The following is an 18,414-nucleotide window of genomic DNA, read 5'->3' as shown; positions in this document are numbered from 1 at the left end:
TGCCGTGAGCCCACCTCTGCCAAGCAGCTTTGAGGATGGTTGCCTGCTTTCTGTTCTATTCAATCCCTCCTCTTGGAGCTTCCTGTTACAGACCGGGGGCACGCACCACGCGTTCCTCCCACCCGGATCAGAACGGGCTCTTCTTTGGCAGGCAAATCTACCTCCCGCTGTTCTTACGCTTGAAAATAGCAATCCCCGTCCTGAAGAAAAAGAGCAGCCACGTGCAATCAAGATGACATCACTCCTTTACATGAGCAAGCTCCCAATTTACATCCCGAGCTGAACACCAGGGGGTATTTGTGCCCGCAGCTCTAACGGGGCAGCTGAGAAGAGCTGTGCAGGAGCACCAACATCCCTCCGCAGGTGCCTCTTCTCCCAACAACTCGCCCTACCCACTCCCACCGCAGTTGGCCTACGCGACTGCAGCCCCGGGTGCCGGGTGTGCGCGGTGCAGGCTGCCAGCCGAACCAGCAGCCAGCTCAAGGTAAGGCGGCCACAAAGGCCCCAGAGCACTCGCTGCTGGGGCTCACCTGGGATGCTATCTGTCTGAAGCACCTTGGATTAGAGGATTTTCCCCAGTACCTTCAGTTTAAAACACCCCAATTCCTCACTTAAAAGGAGGCAGACACTGTTATTTAGGAGCTCCCAGGCCAGACTATTACTGTCCCAACCTGCCACCTCTCATTTCTCTCTTTAAATTGCCCAGTTATCTCACGCTGATCATTTCTCCTACGTCCCATCAGTTCCTCAAGACCTATCCGTGGTCATGAGACCCCTCAGAGTGCATGACCAAAAGCAAACATCGCCCAAGACACAGGTGTATTGCTGATGGCGGGGCCGAGGGCCACGAGGTACATCTCATTCCTATTTTAATTGATGCAATGGTACCAGGCACAGCTTGCTCAGTCTGTAATCAAAATTCCAGTGCTAAGCCCAAAGGTTCTCCATAGGAAAAGTTGACTGAAAGCAATGCTCTTGACCATTCTGCTGGAGCTTCCTGTTTGAGTGCAATCATATGGCCTACTTTGCCAATTAATTCATGGAAAGAGAGCAGACACTTTAAAGCGAACACTGAAGCCTAACAAAGAACAGAGCAGTAAGGAAGCAGGCTTCCAAGCGCCATAAACCAGTGCTCTACACCTCGCTCCAGCTGTTGAGGGCACAACTCACACCCAGCAGTTCCCGGGGAATCTGTTTGTTGCGTGCGTTGCATCAGATGCTTCACTCGCCTGCGCTGTTCCCTTCTAACTGCTGCATCTAAGCCTCACCTTCGCCATTCCAAGCTCCATGGCAGAGCTAAAAGCCTCAACAAACTTTACGAGTCTGGTTTTCATCATAGAGGTCGCTCAAATAACCGTACTTTCCCACACACACACACCATTTTTTACATTTTTAGATTTTTTTTCCTAGCGCCTCATCAGTGCTTTCCACATTATTTAAGTCACAACACCGCTTACAAACCCCACTCTACCCACTTCCCATTAACATTACATCAAAACAAACGAGCCAAGTTAGCTCCAAGAGCGGTGCACGCTGTCACCTGAGCCTTCAGGCAGAAGGGGGCTCCCCCAGAGCCAAGTGGCCATTCCACAGGGGTTAAGTAGCCCCAGGCGATGGCGTGACCTTGATCCTCTGAATGGTTCGGAGGCAAAGAGTGCTCGGTGTTCTCAACGCTCAACATAAACTACACGCCTCAGAGGTCAGGAATAAAACTTTATTGTGTCCGGATTTCTTATCTGCGTTCAACTAATTAGTTATCTGTCAAAAGACGTTTGACATAGACAGGCCAATTGCTCGTAGCTTTCTGTAACAGTCACCAATTAGGAAGTGGCCACAGTACAAGTTTCACTGGAATCAATCCAGGCACCACACAGATTTGTGGTAGGAAAGCAGAAAAGAGTTTGGTTTGCAAACCGAAAGAGGAGAACAGTTCTCAAAGTGATTCGATATAAAAGCTGAAAAGGAGAGAGAAGCTCAGGTTAACGTACACAGAAAGAGGCGCCGTGAAGCCGAACAACCAGCTGATGCCTGCGCCGGTTCTTGCATGACCTCTCTTCGCCTAAAAGGATCACGCTTTACGGGGAAGAGAAATCTGCCATTCGAGACCACGTTCTCTAGAAATTGTCATCTGATGAATAAATAGTCTTCCACATTTCTTTCAGCTCTACACTTTCCCCTTCTCTTGTAAAAATCCCCCTGGTGTCCAGAGGCAAATGGAATTAACTAGAGTACCAGAAATCCCCGTTTCCACGTTGCAAAAATTAAACACAAACACCAAGTTCCTCCTCCTTCTCTTACCTCTTTCTGAGCACAGAGTCCTCTTGAAAGCTGCTTTGTACTTTGAGAACTCACAAATCAGATCGACTTGGAACAAAGAAGCAAACATTCATATTAAAACAATGGGAATCATTAATTCCCCCCATTCATCTGACATGCACCTTGCTTGGAAAATTCCCACGACAACAATCCAATATTTTTTTTAACAGTTCTTCTGTTTCCACCCATTAACTCCGATGCCTAAAAATGGAGAAACAATGCAAAGGGCAAGCCAACTGGTGCAGAAGCGTTAAGGCAGGGAGAACAAACCAATGTTTCAGCTTCCAGTTACAAACTGAGTGAAAACCCAGACACTGCTGGTGGAAACTTCCAAATACTTTATTTAGGAACAGTTCTGCCCATGTGCTGTGGGGTTTTTTTTCCCGTTTACGTGGTCACGATTATGAAATTACCCGCATTTTGAAAGTGCCTATCACCATAGCACCTGGGCGCTTCATAAAAAAAAAAAAAAAAAAAAAGCTGTCCGGCATGACAGAGAAGATCCATCACTCCAGAACCTGCTGGTCGCCTGTTGCTTATTCCTCATTTCAGGTGCATCTACCAACCCAGGACGAGGGAAAAAGCAACAGATGAATCCAGAAAAAGATCATCTTGTGTTCAGGCAAGCTTTAGATCAGAGACAAAACGAACATTGAGAGACCCAACTTCCCATGAAGAGCAAGCAGCTATTTCTAAAGCCACCCACGAAGCTAGTTTCCCAGGAAAAGCCTTGTAGGAATAGGTTCTATACTGTATTTAGGTATTTAACAAAATGTGTGTAATAAAGAAGGATCCTATCGGCCCAGAGTACAAATTCAGGTTATACTCCACCACAACTGGGGTAACCATTAACATTTGGCAAGGTATTTGCCATCCTTATCGATAAGGAAAGAGGCTCCATTTTGTCATTTCTGAATGTTACATATTTAAAGAACAGACACTTCTCTTTATGTAACTATATATGCCTCTCGGCGAGGACTGGGAGTCGAAAGGGAAGAAAAGTTAACCCCCTTGGTACTGTTTCATAGCCTCCATGCAGGCAGCCTCACCCTGCTGGTTTAGTTCTGCACCTACTTTTGCCCCTGTTTCCCCATCACACCCAGATTTCTAGACCAAAATACCAAGCTATAGTGTCAAATAATGGGGTGGTGGGAGGAATCAAGTAATGCCTATGCCCTGGTCCATGGTAAGCAGATGTGTACCAGCCCCGAACAGGCCCCTGGTCACAAAACAAGCTCCAACTTCTCTGAGCAGAATGGAATTTCTCTCTGCTCCAGATTATTTTCAGCTATTTATAGTATATGTATGTTTCCGAATAGATTGTTTGCCTTTAACAGACTGGGAGAGAATGTAAGTGCACAGACATATACACAGAACACAGGGAAGATGGTAAAATCTCCCTCTGTTGGTTTCAGGTGCAGATATTTGTGTCCTAGAACCTCTTGGAGCTTTTCCTTCAATACAGAATAAAACCTCTGTTCCCCAGGGGGTCCTGGTTAACTTTTGAATCCAAATATGCCCTTTATATATCCTGTGAGGCCACTCTTGGCCTTCTGCTCCACCTTGTCCTCCAGAGGTGGGAAAGCAACATGATTAAGGGCCAGGTCAAAGAACAAGGGTTTGCACGGAATGGGCTGGAAGCCCGGAGGGAAGTGCACGAGGCTGACTTGCTTGCTGACAAGAGAAGGATCCAGACAGAAAGTCTCAAACCGTTCCGAGAGGGGCTGAAAGAGACCAATGCAGAAACACAGATTAAACATGTGGCAAATCAAAGCTGACAAGAGAACAAGCAAAGAGGATTAAGCAGCAACTGAGACAACAGAAGCTGAAGTTCAGACAAAACGAACATTGAGAGACCCAACTTCCCATGAAGAGCAAGCAGCTATTTCTAAAGCCACCCACGAAGCTAGTTTCCCAGGAAAAGCCTTGTAGGAATAGGTTCTATACTGTATTTAGGTATTTAACAAAATGTGTGTAATAAAGGAGGATCCTATCGGCCCAGAGTACAAATTCAGGTTATACTCCACCACAACTGGGGTAACCATTAACATTTGGCAAGGTATTTGCCATCCTTATCGATAAGGAAAGAGGCTCCATTTTGTCATTTCTGAATGTTACATATTTAAAGAACAGACACTTCTCTTTATGTAACTATATATGCCTCTCGGCGAGGACTGGGAGTCGAAAGGGAAGAAAAGTTAACCTCCTTGGTACTGTTTCATAGCCTCCATGCAGGCAGCCTCACCCTGCTGGTTTAGTTCTGCACCTACTTTTGCCCCTGTTTCCCCATCACACCCAGATTTCTAGACCAAAATACCAAACTATAGTGTCAAATAATGGGGTGGTGGGAGGAATCAAGTAATGCCTATGCCCTGGTCCATGGTAAGCAGATGTGTCCCAGCCCCGAACAGGCCCCTGGTCACAAAACAAGCTCCAACTTCTCTGAGCAGAATGGAATTTCTCTCTGCTCCAGATTATTTTCAGCTATTTATAGTATATGTATGTTTCCGAATAGATTGTTTGCCTTTAACAGACTGGGAGAGAATGTAAGTGCACAGACATATACACAGAACACAGGGAAGATGGTAAAATCTCCCTCTGTTGGTTTCAGGTGCAGATATTTGTGTCCTAGAACCTCTTGGAGCTTTTCCTTCAATACAGAATAAAACCTCTGTTCCCCAGGGGGTCCTGGTTAACTTTTGAATCCAAATATGCCCTTTATATATCCTGTGAGGCCACTCTTGGCCTTCTGCTCCACCTTGTCCTCCAGAGGTGGGAAAGCAACATGATTAAGGGCCAGGTCAAAGAACAAGGGTTTGCACGGAATGGGCTGGAAGCCCGGAGGGAAGTGCACGAGGCTGACTTGCTTGCTGACAAGAGAAGGATCCAGACAGAAAGTCTCAAACCGTTCCGAGAGGGGCTGAAAGAGACCAATGCAGAAACACAGATTAAACATGTGGCAAATCAAAGCTGACAAGAGTCAAACAAGCAAAGAGGATTAAGCAGCAACTGAGACAACAGAAGCTGAAGTTCCCCGCTGTGACATCTTGGGCCCCTGAAAATTATTCAAACCCCTGTCAAAGTATTGCTGCAGGATCTCCAGAAAACCTTCCCATGTGCAGGAAGAAAACTAAATTTAAAAAAAAAAAAAAAAAAAAAAAAAAAAAGAAGATGCCACACTAGAAGCTGCAAGCAGAGCAGCCTAGTTTCTACCCAAGGAACCCCATCCTTTCAGCCACCTTTAGGACTTGCAGAAGGAAAGCAAGCCTAATAAAATCTCTCAAATAAACTAGTTGTGACCAAACTCCAATCAGCATGACATTTCTTGAGTTGTAAGAGACACTCAGCTCAAAGTAGTACTACTTAGTAGTACCAAGAACACTACTGGAATTTGCCTGAGCTCTCAGGTCTTACCTTGCCATCCTTGACCTGAGATGGAGACTCAGCCTCATGAGTGTCATTTGCATCTGCAAAATTGAAGAAAAAGTGGTAAGAATAACAGGCTAGATCTTGGCATAAATTGAGACCATCTCAGGAGTCAGCTGTCCTCTAAGCTTAGCTATTAAACTTGCTTTCTGGGATATGCAAGAGAATATTTTCAGTAGAATCAACTTGCTTTCTAGACTGAGGATCACACATACACATCTAAAGCCAACACAGCTCTCCAGTGATGGAGAGCTTCTCCTTTGCATTGTCATGAGAAGCTCCTGAGAGAAGCACAGATTCCAAGTTCAGCACAAAGAAGCAGATGATGAGAAGACCCCAGCGGGGTCTGTTAAAGCAACAGTAAGGCAATAAAAGACAAGGCAATCCATTACTTATCTTGGGTTTCCAGCAGCAGGCCACAGCAAAAACAGCAGCCCAAGAAATTACAAAGTTCATCCATTCCCCCAAAGTTCCCCTAACCTGGTCGACACTGACAAAGAGCAGAACATCACTGCTCTCCCCTTCCTCAGTAGTTAGTTTTCCCAACTAGGCAGAACCAGGATGAGCAAGGCCAACTTGTTTGCAGCAAAAAAAATACCCACTATCAGAGTATTCTGCCAAACATCCTCTTGAAATGTTTTTGCATCTCTGGGCAGGGAGCAAGATGCCAAATGTCTAGTCATTGGTTGCTTAGCTTAGCTGCACTACACACAGCTAGAAAAAGCTTAGAACTGGGGGGGAAAAAATGTTTTCCAGAGCCTACACAGATCAGAGTGAAGTAGAAAAACATTTGAATCTTCAGAAATGAAGCAGAAGTAATGAAATAGCTTCAGGGGCATTATTCAAAAGATGTTAGAGCTCTAGTATAATCGTGCAACTCACCTAATATGGCTGCTGCTTGCAAGGAGTATTTCTCTGCATTGACTTGAGTGATCAGATCCTGAACGTCAGGCAGCTCCTAGGTCATTAAAGAAATTTATTTGAGAGCCCAAAATGTGCCAGAGTTTAAGAGTTAGGGCAAAGGAGAAACCTGACACAGTAGGAACTAAGAAATTAAGTCCTAGTGCTGGTAAGCCTTCCCAGAAGAGGAAAAGCTGCAGTACAGTCCTTCAGGCACTACAGAGGCAGTATGACAGAAAGTGCAGATGTGAGAAAGCGTGGTAAATTGTTACGGAGCTGTTACAGCAAGTTACAGCTGGCAAGCAAGTGGCCAGTTGCAGCGTTTTCACATCATCAGAAAGTCTCTACTGTAATGTGTCAAGCAGTCACACCTGTATTCCTCTTCTCCCAACTTAAACATCAGTCTTGAATTGTAATGGTCTGGCATCTAATTGACAATAAATACGGGGACAGAGCTTTTTCATAAATTTCAGCTCCCTTCTACATGCAGGACTGGGTTCCTACCTTCAAGCTGTTTGTGTAAGCTCCAGCTCCTGACTGAACTTCACGAGCATATTTCAGCACCCTTTCATATAAAACAAGAGCTTCACTCCATTTCTTTACCAGGACATAGGACTGTGCAATGAAGAAACACCTGCAACAGTAAAGAGCAGCTCACTGACACGTTTGTCATCCATACCTTTGCCAACTCAAATGACTGATAAGAGATTATTAAGAAGCACTGGCCAGTTTCCCCTTAGCATCCAGTCTTCGTTTCACACAATGGCAGAGGAAACTGTATCAAAGCCCTGTACAGTGCATAGAGCTTTGGAATAACAACCTTTGAAGATGTAACGCCTGCTAAAGGAAACCTGGCTGTTTCTCAGTCACCTGTAAGCTTTGTACACAAGCGTCTTCAATCCAATCTCTTTTTGGAAGTTCTTGTCTTCTTCTAGGCCAGGAAGCTGTGTCAGTTCCACAAGGTTCTGTGCAAAAAAGAGTCAGAGTAACAAATGCAGGTGTTGTTTTCCTCTGGAATCTGCTGGAGTAAGAGAATGCTGCCCCTTTTAACAAGTCAACAGTACACTCCCATGGAAAGAGTTTCCAGTTTTTCTAATCATCAGCACGCTAACCTTGTGAAGGACATTCACTGAAACTTGTGCAAGTTTGCCCTCAGGACAGATTTCCTGACACAAACAGAAATTAGGACAAAGACTCCTCAGATTTCACATGAAGTCATTCTTTCATGAGGCATTTCCCTTTCCCATTCACAATTGCTTCAGCCACAGACTCCCACAGTTAACTGAAAATTTATGTGAGAAGCTGAGAAACTGCTTATGAAGAAGGAGGACATTTTAAGTATTTTTAGCTGCTACTTTTTCTGGTCAGTAGAAACTAAGGCAGCTATCAGTGTGCTGCATAAAATAGAAAAAACTATTTTAAAACTGCATTAGAGTGTAAAACCAAGGACATCCATTCTAGCAGCATCTTCTGATCACCACTAAAAGGATTTATTTGTGCTTCATGTAGATGTTGAACATCTTCAACAAGGTTATTGTAGGTACTGAGCTGCTCTTCAGACTTCACGGGCAGTTCACTTGCACTGCTATATTGTCTGCAATAGCTTTTTGTACCAAAATTCTCCAGTTAGTATGAAGAATTACATTTGTTTTCCCAGCATTACCTGCAAAATAATATCGTAAAGACGGATTAGGTCCTGAGGCCGGGGTGTGCGCTTGCCATCCTCTTCTGATCGCTGCTGCTGCAGCAGTGCCTTCTGCAGAGACTTTGCCATGCTTTCGTTGCGCTTGATGGCTGTTGACAGCTTGATGTAAGTCAAATAACTAAAAAGATAAAAGATAAAATACTACTAGCAGACTGTCAGAACTACTCAGACATTAATCTTTGTTCTGAAAAAGACTCCTCCTCCCAATCTAAGCTGATACTAGTAGGGGAAAAAATGTTTCAAAGGTCAACGTGAGAGCCTTAAGTAAAATGTTTTCAAAGCTGCATGAATCAGATCCTTATCCATACAGTCATCCTTTGAGATCTGAGAGGCCCAGAACAAAAACCACACAAAACAAAACCAAACAAATATAAAATCTTGACATAAGAGCATGACTTCTTTATGCTAGTACAGGCAGCAATGTTTGCCTATTACCTGTGTAAGTACTGGATGTTGGACACCTTCCCAGAATCGTTTTCTAGAGAGTGTTCTCGCTGCTTCTGCAGAAATTGGGGACAAAACACTGCATGATTTACTTAAAACTGGCAGCTGAGGGAAGAAAACATCAGAAACAACTTAAGGTTTGGGTAAACCAGGGAAGTTATAACAGAATTCCAGCAAAAGAATGAGGGCTTCTACATTGCTATTCACCCTCTCCAGTTCTGAAGAGAATAAATTCAAAGGTGATAGACTCTTTTGCATCTTTTTATTAAAGAAATCCCAGCCACTTCTATTAATAAGCAAGTTTAACAATAACAAATCAGTCCCAAAGGAACACCATGGTGTTGGAAGTAGAAACACTGATGTTTGCTCCTTACCTGGTCCGGTTTCAAATCTTCCCGAACGGCCTGAATGGCATCTCTACACTCACTGAGTAAAGATTCAAACAAGCGTTCCTTTGTCTCCTCATTTTCTGCCTAAGAGCAAAGGAAAGTTAAGACATATCTAGTAGAAATTTTTGTATTTTGCATCCCATGATGCAAGAATGAACTGAGGAGATTAAACAAAGTTTCTCCTAAATTATGGCTCTAAGATCCATGGGGAGGTAGCTAGAACTCTAGTCTGTACCTGTCTGCGATTTGTTCTAGGGGGCAAACTCCCAGAAATTGCCGGGAACATGGTCAGTGCTGAGAACTTAGCAGCACTGAAGGCCTGGCACACACAGCTCTGATTGTTTCATCCCTGCAACAGCTAACATCCCAGCAACTCCCTTCCCTTCCAAGATGGCATTTGCATTGCTCCAAGAACAGCTGAGGTTGGGCTGCACTGTGGGAAAGGCCCAGCAACAGAAGAGCTGAGCATTACTGAACTGGCAAACTACCAGCGTAGACTGCTCTTGTTATGCTGATTTGAGTTTCCTCATGTGGTAAGAACATGTAGATGATTATCTTTTCTACACTCCCACTCTAGTAATGCTCACAGTGGCAATAATTTGCTTGTTTGAAGCACTTTTTAAAGTAACCCCATATTTTAGCAGCAGGAGTGACCGAGTGCTTTTCTGCTGCCACCATAAGTTTTGTCAAAAAACTGAAGCAGCTTTTGGCCTTCTGCCCCAAAATCAAAATTTGAAAACAACTTTTGAGAAAGAAGTTGAAGTGTGATCTCTGCCTAACGGACTGACATATCATGTACGCAGTTAAACAATACACCCAAAACCAAACTCAACTTCCATTCAAGTGATTGAGAAGGTAACCAGATGGGGATTGCAAGACGCTTACTGATCCGTTAAGAGAAAACTGCACAGAAACAAACCTTAACCTTAGCAATCGAAGGAGGGATTAAAGTGTATCAGCACTGTGTTATACCACTTCCATGCCATGTAATAGCACAAGACGAACACTGCTGCAATAAATTTGCAATTGTCAAAATGAATAAAAAACTGTCTAAAAACGAGCTTGTTTGTTTATCTTCAGTAGAGCTCTAGAGCCTCTGCCTCTCCTCTCTTCAGGTTTGCAAACCCATTAAGGAATGTTATTCTTACTCCCTCACAAAACCTCAGGTATCTTGACCTGAGATGAAGGCATTTTTTGAGGTTGGGTGTTTTGGTTGTTTTTTTTTTTTGAGATTTGCTGCAAGAATTTTTAAGGTGGGACTAACTACTGAGAATAACCAGAGACGAGTCTGACAGCATTCTCAACCTCACCCAGAGGAGCACAGCAATTTCACTGCATGCACAAAAATGAAAACAGACATAGCTTCATCATCAGTCAAGTACAAACAGGGGAAGGGCTGGGCTGTGCAACGAAACAAAGGCTTTCGTTTCTAAGCACAAACTCCTAAGGTTACACTGATTCTGTGTTTAAATACACGTATGTTCTGATCTGGGAGATATCAGATCATAAAACTGAGATACAAGTGCTATGACTGGTGATTCAAATGCCCTGATAGAACAGCACTGGTTCAGTCTTAAAGGGATCCAGGGAACTGACCCCACTGAACCCACTTCTGAAAGTCTAGCAATGCTCGTTTCTAATTTTTGATTTGTTCCAAAACATTGTGTATCATCTCTGAAAGTTATTACCACCCTTTTTTCCTACATTCCTAGTTACCAGAGACGACCACGGAATCCTTGAGGCAATTCCAGATAGGAGCACACTTCCATCGCTCTGCCCCTTAGCCTTCTCATTTCTACCTGGTTAGACTCAATGGGCCCTTGAAGTCATGCATTCAAGTCTACAATAGGGCTGATGTAAATAATTTTAAACTTGGATTTGTATTTCAGTTTGGCTTATTTGTTCTGTCTCCCATTAGCAACAAGACACTGAAGGCAATGATATAATTGTGCTGAGAATCTCCATTTTTTCACAAAACACACATTTGTGTTTGCTTCTAATCAAACCCCAAAGAGTACTGCTGTTATGTTAGGGTTTCAACCTAGTAAAGGCTAGCAGAATGGTGTCAAAGATCCCAGGAACCACCACAATACACGGAGCTGAAGCTGGACTGCCCATCACAGCTGACACAGCAACTGCAGAACTGCTTTTAAAAGGCCAAGTTCCAGCCCTCTGGGAATGTAAATATTGCTGCTGCGCGCTCAGCTCTCACCATTGCTAGTTGTGATCCAGTACCACAAAACTCCTCCGTCTAGTCAGAGCTTCCAAGGAACACAAGGCAAGACAAAAACAAATTCAGATCACTGTTCTGCTACAGCTTTATGGAACAAAGAGGGTAACTAAACTGAAAAGGTCCAACCATTAGCCTGGCAGGACAGAAATTAAATGGGGGAACATGGAACTCTAAGCTGCACTTCCACCTGCTGGCCATATTAATGTACTACTACCTACAAAAAAATTCAGTCATACAACTCATAACATTATGGCAAGACTGGTTAACACCAATGTTTCCTACCCAGCCATATCCTGTTTATCCTACTCACACTATCTTCTTAACACTATCTCCCGCTCACCTTACACCTTTGTAGGGTTTTCATTTCATCATTTAAATTTCTATTCATCGTCATTATTCTCTGGGTTACAAATTTTTTTTTGCTGCTGCAAAAAGCCCATCTATAGCAGCAATATTCGTTACTGAAGATCCTTTCACCGCCTTTTCAAACAGCAAGGGTGCTGTACACGCCACTGGGAAGCAGAATACACCACTGGGGCACCATTTCCAAGGAAAAAGCTCCGTGTGGAAAATTTGGCTGCAATGCTAAAGACACGCACAGTGTGAGCCACTGCAAGCGTTTTAGAACTGTTACGTTTGAAATTAATTTATGTCCTGACATATTGTAATCCTCTTCCTGCTTTTGAGGATTTGCATAAATCAAGAAGAGAATGCTCTAACTCTCACAGCACCTGCTTCACCTGGCAAATTACTTTTTGCTGCTGAAAAAAGGTGATCAATACATATCTTCTTTCTTTTGGTTGCTCTGAAGTTGGAGCATTTGAGCAAGATACTTAAAGAAATGAGAACAGTAATTCAAAACCAGTTACTCTCAAAATTGTAACCTTCACTTCCCAGTGACTTAACAAATAATAATGGTTATCACCCTACCACTGAAAGGTAGCACTTCTGTGCAGCACAGAGCGTTCAGAAGAGCAGTAATACTCAGAACAGATCTCCCAGACTACCACTTAGTAGACTGTGGGAGCTATCCCCAACTGACACTTCAGCTTTGGATTACAGTCCATGTTCTCACTTTTACTGTTAGCCTTCCAATCCCAAGTCTGAGAAAAAGATTATTCAAAAGCTTTTAGGCCAGGTATCATGTCTTATCTTGCACATTGAAAAGAAGAGGACAGTTAGAACACTGGGACCAGAGATGGCTTCTGGGTTACCTGAACAATCGCTGCTTCATTGTCGGCCAGCCCCAGCAAGAAGATCCTCACTTTGTCTATCTTCACGGGAACAGTTCTTCCCCTCCACTCCACTTCGCTCATTGTGGCTGCCTGCTTTGCTCGTGTTTGGGTAATCAGTGCCTGTAGAGAATGGACTGAACTTATGAGCTTGAACTTTAAGGCACCCAAAATAGAACCTTTCAAACGCACACTGGACTTGGCTATTTTGAAATCAAAGGGCTTTTTAGGAAAGTGTGGTTTCTCGTAGAGCCCAGGCTTGCTTGCTCTCTTCTGACACGTTTTGGCTCTTGCATGGTGTGCTGCAGCAATATTTATGCTCAACAGAGTGATAATGAATGTTTCAACTTGACGCATGCAAATAAGTTACCTCCAGTTTTTCTGCAAGAAGACCTTCAGTGCCACCAGACCTCAGTCTCATCTGCATCAACTCATTCATAGCAGACTGGTCACCTGAGAGAATTAAGAAATCAAGATCACATTTCCATCTGAGTTCACAAATTATTGTACTACAGAAAAGCTAATCAATAGATTTTATACTGGCCAATTTGGGGACAATGGGGATAAATTAGCAATTTCATTCTGACTTCATAACCTAACTACTCCAAACTGGTATTTTGTCTTTTTACACAAAACCAGATGCACTGTTGCAAAATAAACATATTTCTCCACTGCTAAACTGATCCAGAATGCATGGAGAATTTGCCTAAAATCCTATGGACTCACTGCAACCTCACTTAAGACCAGTATTTAACTATCAAGTCAATATTCCTTTCCTGTGAACAAGGAACCCCCACTTTCCTTACCAATATTATAGGCACAGTAGCGAATGTTGGGTGAGATCTCTTCCACACGCTGGTTATATAGTACAGCTTGTTCTTCTGTGAAAGCATTGGCCAGTTTTTCATATATGGTCCTACAGCAAAGAATAAATATTAACACTGCAGTATGTGTCTTTTTGCGAGATACTATCTTAAGGGAAGAGTTTTTGTGTCTCTGCTCTGCAGGATGCTATTTCTTCAGTAGTACCTCCCAGTTAAGTGCACGATTAACTAAACAACTCACAGAGTTGCTGTACTTACAGTATATAAACTTACTAGACCAATCCAATACTATTTACTAACTGAAGCTGGTGAAGTGGGGAACTCACTTGCATTTGTTGAAAGCCTCCATTGCTGCCTTCCACTCCTGGTGTTCAAAACAAAGCATTCCTGTGAGGTAAGCCATGTATGCCTGCAGACAGTGCAAGGGCAAGTTAATTTCCCCAAGACCAACAGCCTAGTTTGTACAACCTTGAGTATGAAGGCTGCTGCAAGGCTTACACTAAGTGATTAAGCCTTGCCCTTTTCATTTCTTCCCACAGAAGACATATGATTTGGATTATGGCTTACTAGCTACCTACCTTTTTTATTTTAACTGGCATTGCTGCATTTCCAAGGAGATGAAAGCAAATATGTTTTCACTTATGCAATCAACATGGTCCACTGATGTTACAAAACTTTTTTTTCCCCCCAGCAATAAGCTACAAAATGGCAGTTTTAATTAACTGAGTACCACTGTAGCCCCTTGTTCAAAGAGGCTGGTGTTCCAGGAACAGAAGCCACAAGTGTGGTTTAGATGGCTACTTTAGGGCATTTAACAAACAGCTAAACATAGTTTCTTAGGCTGTGTTGCATCATCTTAGCCTCTCTCAATTCTTTTTACTTTTATTAAACGTATTGCTCTTCAAAGCAAGGACAATCATTTGATACATTTAATCAACTTCTAAACATAATGTCCAGTGGCTGGTGCCACTGCAATTCCAGCAGCTGCATTAAGTCCAAGCTACTCAAAGGGAGGTGTTACCCACTTCGAGAATCGGTCATTTTTGATTACCTATTGCTAGATGAGAATAATCTCTTCACCCAAAATCCAAAGGTTTCTTGTTCAGCTTTTGCTGTAAAACAAGATCAAAGTGCCAGTGGTTACCTGAGCTTCCAGCTTTGTTTTGGCATCCACTCTGTTACTTTCACACAGCCGCTCCAGCTCCTCAGCATGTTTCACAGCTTTGCGCAGGCGAGACAGCAAGTGAAATCGTTTGCGAGGCTCTGTGTTTGCCTCCTGTTTCAGCTGCATGGCGTAACTCCAGGCTCTCTCTGCATCCATCAGAATCAACAGCAAATACCTGTCGGGCAGACAAAGATTAATGAAAAAAACGATGACGTTCAAACAAGCATTACCACATCACCACTAGTTCTTTGCCATGCAATCTGCAAAGTCTGTTAACAAAAGTTCAGCATGGTTAATAAGAGGTAGATACCTTTATTTCTTAACATTATAAGCACTCAAAGTTTTCTACTGTATTTCTCACTACAGAAGTGTAATCACCCAGCTGAGGAAGAGAATTTGGTACCATTCTGTAGCACCACAGACATTATGAAGACAAAGGGATTTATGATTTTAGGTCGCTCTTAAACTGGTTGAATACAGGTAAACTTGTCTGTTTTCCCACCACCTAATGCTATATAATGCATCTGGCTTCTTAACAATACAGACGAAGACAACATCATGTTTTCTCTTCCCCACAAGAAAAGAAGAGGCAGCAGACATTTCAAGTGTTTCTAAAAGCTGGCAAATGAGCTCAAGATCCTGGCTATTCTCCATGTATTCTATAAGATAAGCATTCTGCCAGATTTTGAAAATCCAAGTAAAACCTACAATCCAGTATTTCTGTTCAAAGGGAAGGGATTATGTCTCCAGCCACAACCTTGCTGGCTACACCATTTACATTATCAGCATTCACATTGCTACCTTGCAACAGATCTGAATAAACATTTCCTCTTTAGTATCAAAGTAATTTACCGATTATGAAAAGAACACATTTTAACAACTATGAGGGAAGAGAAGGAACTGGCTGCTGCTGCTCCCTCTTCTCCCACTTGTTCACACGATGAAGCAGGATCAGAGCAGTGCCTCTTCCCCCTGCACTGCAGCCCGAACTTTCTTTTATTAGTATCAACAATACACATCTCCAAAAAGAAACATTTCTTAGTGTATTGTACACAACAGTTTTCCACCACATCCACATGAAAACAAATTACTGAAGTGAAAGAAACTATTCACTAATATGCTGAATGCTCGATTCCATCCAGCGACCGTACCTGTTGTCTGAGAGTATCTCTTCAGTTACTTTCTTCCCAGTGAACTTGTGCCTGTTCCCCATCTTGAAGTTGAGAGTTTTTCGGAGCCGCCTTAGTCTACGGGAGCAATAACCCCTAAAGAAGAGACAACCACAGTCAGTCTGGCCAAAGAACAACTTTGTTTCTGTTTATTGCTCTCTCCAACCAGAAAAAAAGGACTAAGGGATGTCACAAGCAATGTTTTAACAATTAAGAACTCTATATATGGCATATGGCAAGAGGTAGTTCAGAAACTACCTGTAAACCAGCAGTTAATAGAATACAAGAAAGGTAAGAAGGCATGTAATAATTCCTGATCTTGAAAAATCAGAATGATGTCCTCCTTACTGTCTGATTGCTTTATATGTATTTATTGAAAACTCAGTTCTAGAAGAATATAGTGATTATCAGTGAGGTGTTAACAAACAAGCTCTCAAAGGGTAACAGAGAAACAAGAGCCAGTCTGATCCTCCTAAATGGAACAGTCACAGCACATTAAGTCTACTAAAAAAAAAAAAAAAAAAGCATACATTGCTTCACATGAAGCAACCTGTCAAGGGGCATTCACCTGGCAGATCATTTTTGTTGCCTGCTACAGTGGGTTTACGTTTGAAATAAAGTAAGCCAAGTCACACCAGTAACTCCAAGACACTCACACCGTTTACTAACCTGTACCTCTGGAAGTCTCCATGTCGTAAACCATGCTGCTGCTGAGACTCCTTCACAATCTGAAGGACTGCGATTTGCGTTAAGGCAGATTGGCAGTACAGTCTGTTAACAGGTCTTTATTCTACTCCAAAATAACAGAAGGGAACTCTATAGAGAGGGACACCCAAAAACCTCCTAAAAACACACAGCTCAGAGAACTGATGGTCCTAGAAGACCTCATGCCTCCACTACCAACTTCAGAGCTTTATGACTGTCAGGCCAGGACTAAGACATACCACAAGCACCTCCTCTTACAGACAACCACAAGAGTCTTGCTGTTACTAGAGCTCATTTCAAGATAATAAGCTATGCCAACAGACGCACCTAGGCTAATATAACTGACTGCCCTAGCTACGCTACACCATGCCCCCCAGTCACACTGTGACACAGTTTTCTTAGCAAAACTGAAATGGAAAGAATCTTTCCTGCCCTTAAACATCCCATCTCTCGGGAAAAGGAGAGAGTACACTGAGCAGAACTACTGCTGCCTTTCTGACACAGCTTCCACAAGCAAACTGCTTTCTGAATACTGAGAACCTCACAAAAAGAGCTTCCAGGAAGTATTCAAGGGGCTTATTTTCTACTCAATTTTTCAACATGTTTCTAGTTTTGCTGCATATTACTGTAACAAGTGCTCCGTGACAGAAGGCATTGGCCTATGATTGCAATAGCAACACTCCACGATTTCCATCCAGTCTACGCATTCTGCAGCATGTTTGCTGATTTCTGTGCCTCCTGTATTTCCTTTATTTGCTTAGTTGTGCTACCAAACAAAATCACACTGTATTCTAGCAAATTCACTGATGAAATTCAGTTTACAAGGCAGTTTTTGTGAAAGAAAATCTCTGTAATAAACAAGACATCTGTGCCGTATGTATTTATATCGCAAAATTTCCCTTTTAAGCTTTACCAAGAAGCCTTAAAAAAAAAAACAAACCACAAAACCAGACTATACAATGATGACATCAAAAGAAATACTACTACTATAGTGAAAGAAACCATCAGACTTTTCCAGTTTGAAATGGCAGACCTCCAAGTGTCTTCTTGGAATTACACTTAAAAGAAAGTCTCTTTAGTTTTAAGCATTAAAAACCTGCATCGATAGTTATTACACTGAATTAGTCTGCATTTGTGGAACAAACAAGTCAAACTGCAATGCCTCAACATAGCCCTCCTCATCCTCACTGCCTACCTAAGATTTTTTTTTCAGACCTTTCAGTCTTTTAGCATTTAGTACAGTTATTCACTTAATTCATATGCCCTATTTTATTTATTTTTTTAACTCACTTAACTATTCCTAATGTTACCAGGGCAATCACTATGTCTCCATCTTACTCTACAGTTACTGACTTTACAACACCTGCCATATGCTGAAGGGAAAACTGCAGCCCTATTTCACTTAAGTTTTCCTCTCACCCAGAAGATAAAACTCAGCTCTATCACAGCTGTGCAGCTGGATTAGTTTCACATGAAAGTTTCACATACAAAAATGCCCGGAGCTTTACATGCCACATCAGATTTTAGAAGTGCTAAATCTAGAGGAGCCAGTCTGCCGTCTCAGCAGACCTGTTAGATTTATTTTATCCACTATCGCCTGCTTCAAGTATTAATATTACCACCAGAAGATTACTGGCAGCCTACTCTTATCTACAGCATGCAGCCTAGCACAGAGTTCTTCTCTGAAGGCTGACGACTGCTGTCATGCGGTTCGGAAGGAGAAGCTGCAAAGGTAAAGAATAAATCCACGACTCAGATGCAAACCCAGCTCCCCGATTTCATCCAGATCAAACCCGGCTCAGCCCAGGCCGTCGCACCGACACGCTCAGGCCAGCATCGCCCAGCACCTCCGGGCCCCCGACCCCGAGGCTCATAGCCCGGCTCCCGCCCGGGGCACGGGCCGGTG

General features: G+C 42.9%; 2 protein-coding genes across 2 annotated transcripts in view; both read right to left on the bottom strand.

Moving 5' to 3' along the window:
- Nucleotides 1-4,081, bottom strand: part of EVPL (envoplakin) — a 37,577-nt gene extending 33,496 nt beyond the window's left edge. Inside the window, exon 1 of the mRNA XM_009637827.2 lies at nucleotides 2,299-4,081. The gene's annotated coding sequence lies outside the window, so the exon portion shown is untranslated. The remainder of the gene's footprint in view (nucleotides 1-2,298) is intronic.
- Nucleotides 4,082-4,715: 634 nt separating this feature from the next.
- Nucleotides 4,716-18,408, bottom strand: SRP68 (signal recognition particle 68). The gene is made up of 15 exons (XM_009637826.2): nucleotides 16,473-18,408; nucleotides 15,786-15,899; nucleotides 14,614-14,809; nucleotides 13,796-13,878; nucleotides 13,452-13,561; nucleotides 13,016-13,098; nucleotides 12,628-12,768; nucleotides 9,166-9,264; nucleotides 8,783-8,847; nucleotides 8,306-8,465; nucleotides 7,513-7,607; nucleotides 7,147-7,276; nucleotides 6,625-6,700; nucleotides 5,731-5,783; nucleotides 4,716-5,236 (listed from the first exon to the last, which is right to left on the bottom strand). Exons 2-15 carry the CDS (start codon nucleotides 15,845-15,847, stop codon nucleotides 5,009-5,011), a joined length of 1,581 nt encoding a protein of 526 aa, XP_009636121.1. The 5' UTR covers nucleotides 15,848-15,899; nucleotides 16,473-18,408; the 3' UTR covers nucleotides 4,716-5,008.
- Between the last annotated feature and the right edge of the window lie 6 nt (nucleotides 18,409-18,414).

This window comes from Egretta garzetta, unplaced genomic scaffold (assembly GCF_000687185.1).
Source record: "Egretta garzetta isolate BGI_Z169 unplaced genomic scaffold, ASM68718v1 scaffold34, whole genome shotgun sequence".
NCBI lineage: Eukaryota > Metazoa > Chordata > Aves > Pelecaniformes > Ardeidae > Egretta > Egretta garzetta.
This window is presented reverse-complemented; position numbering and strand designations above follow the sequence as displayed.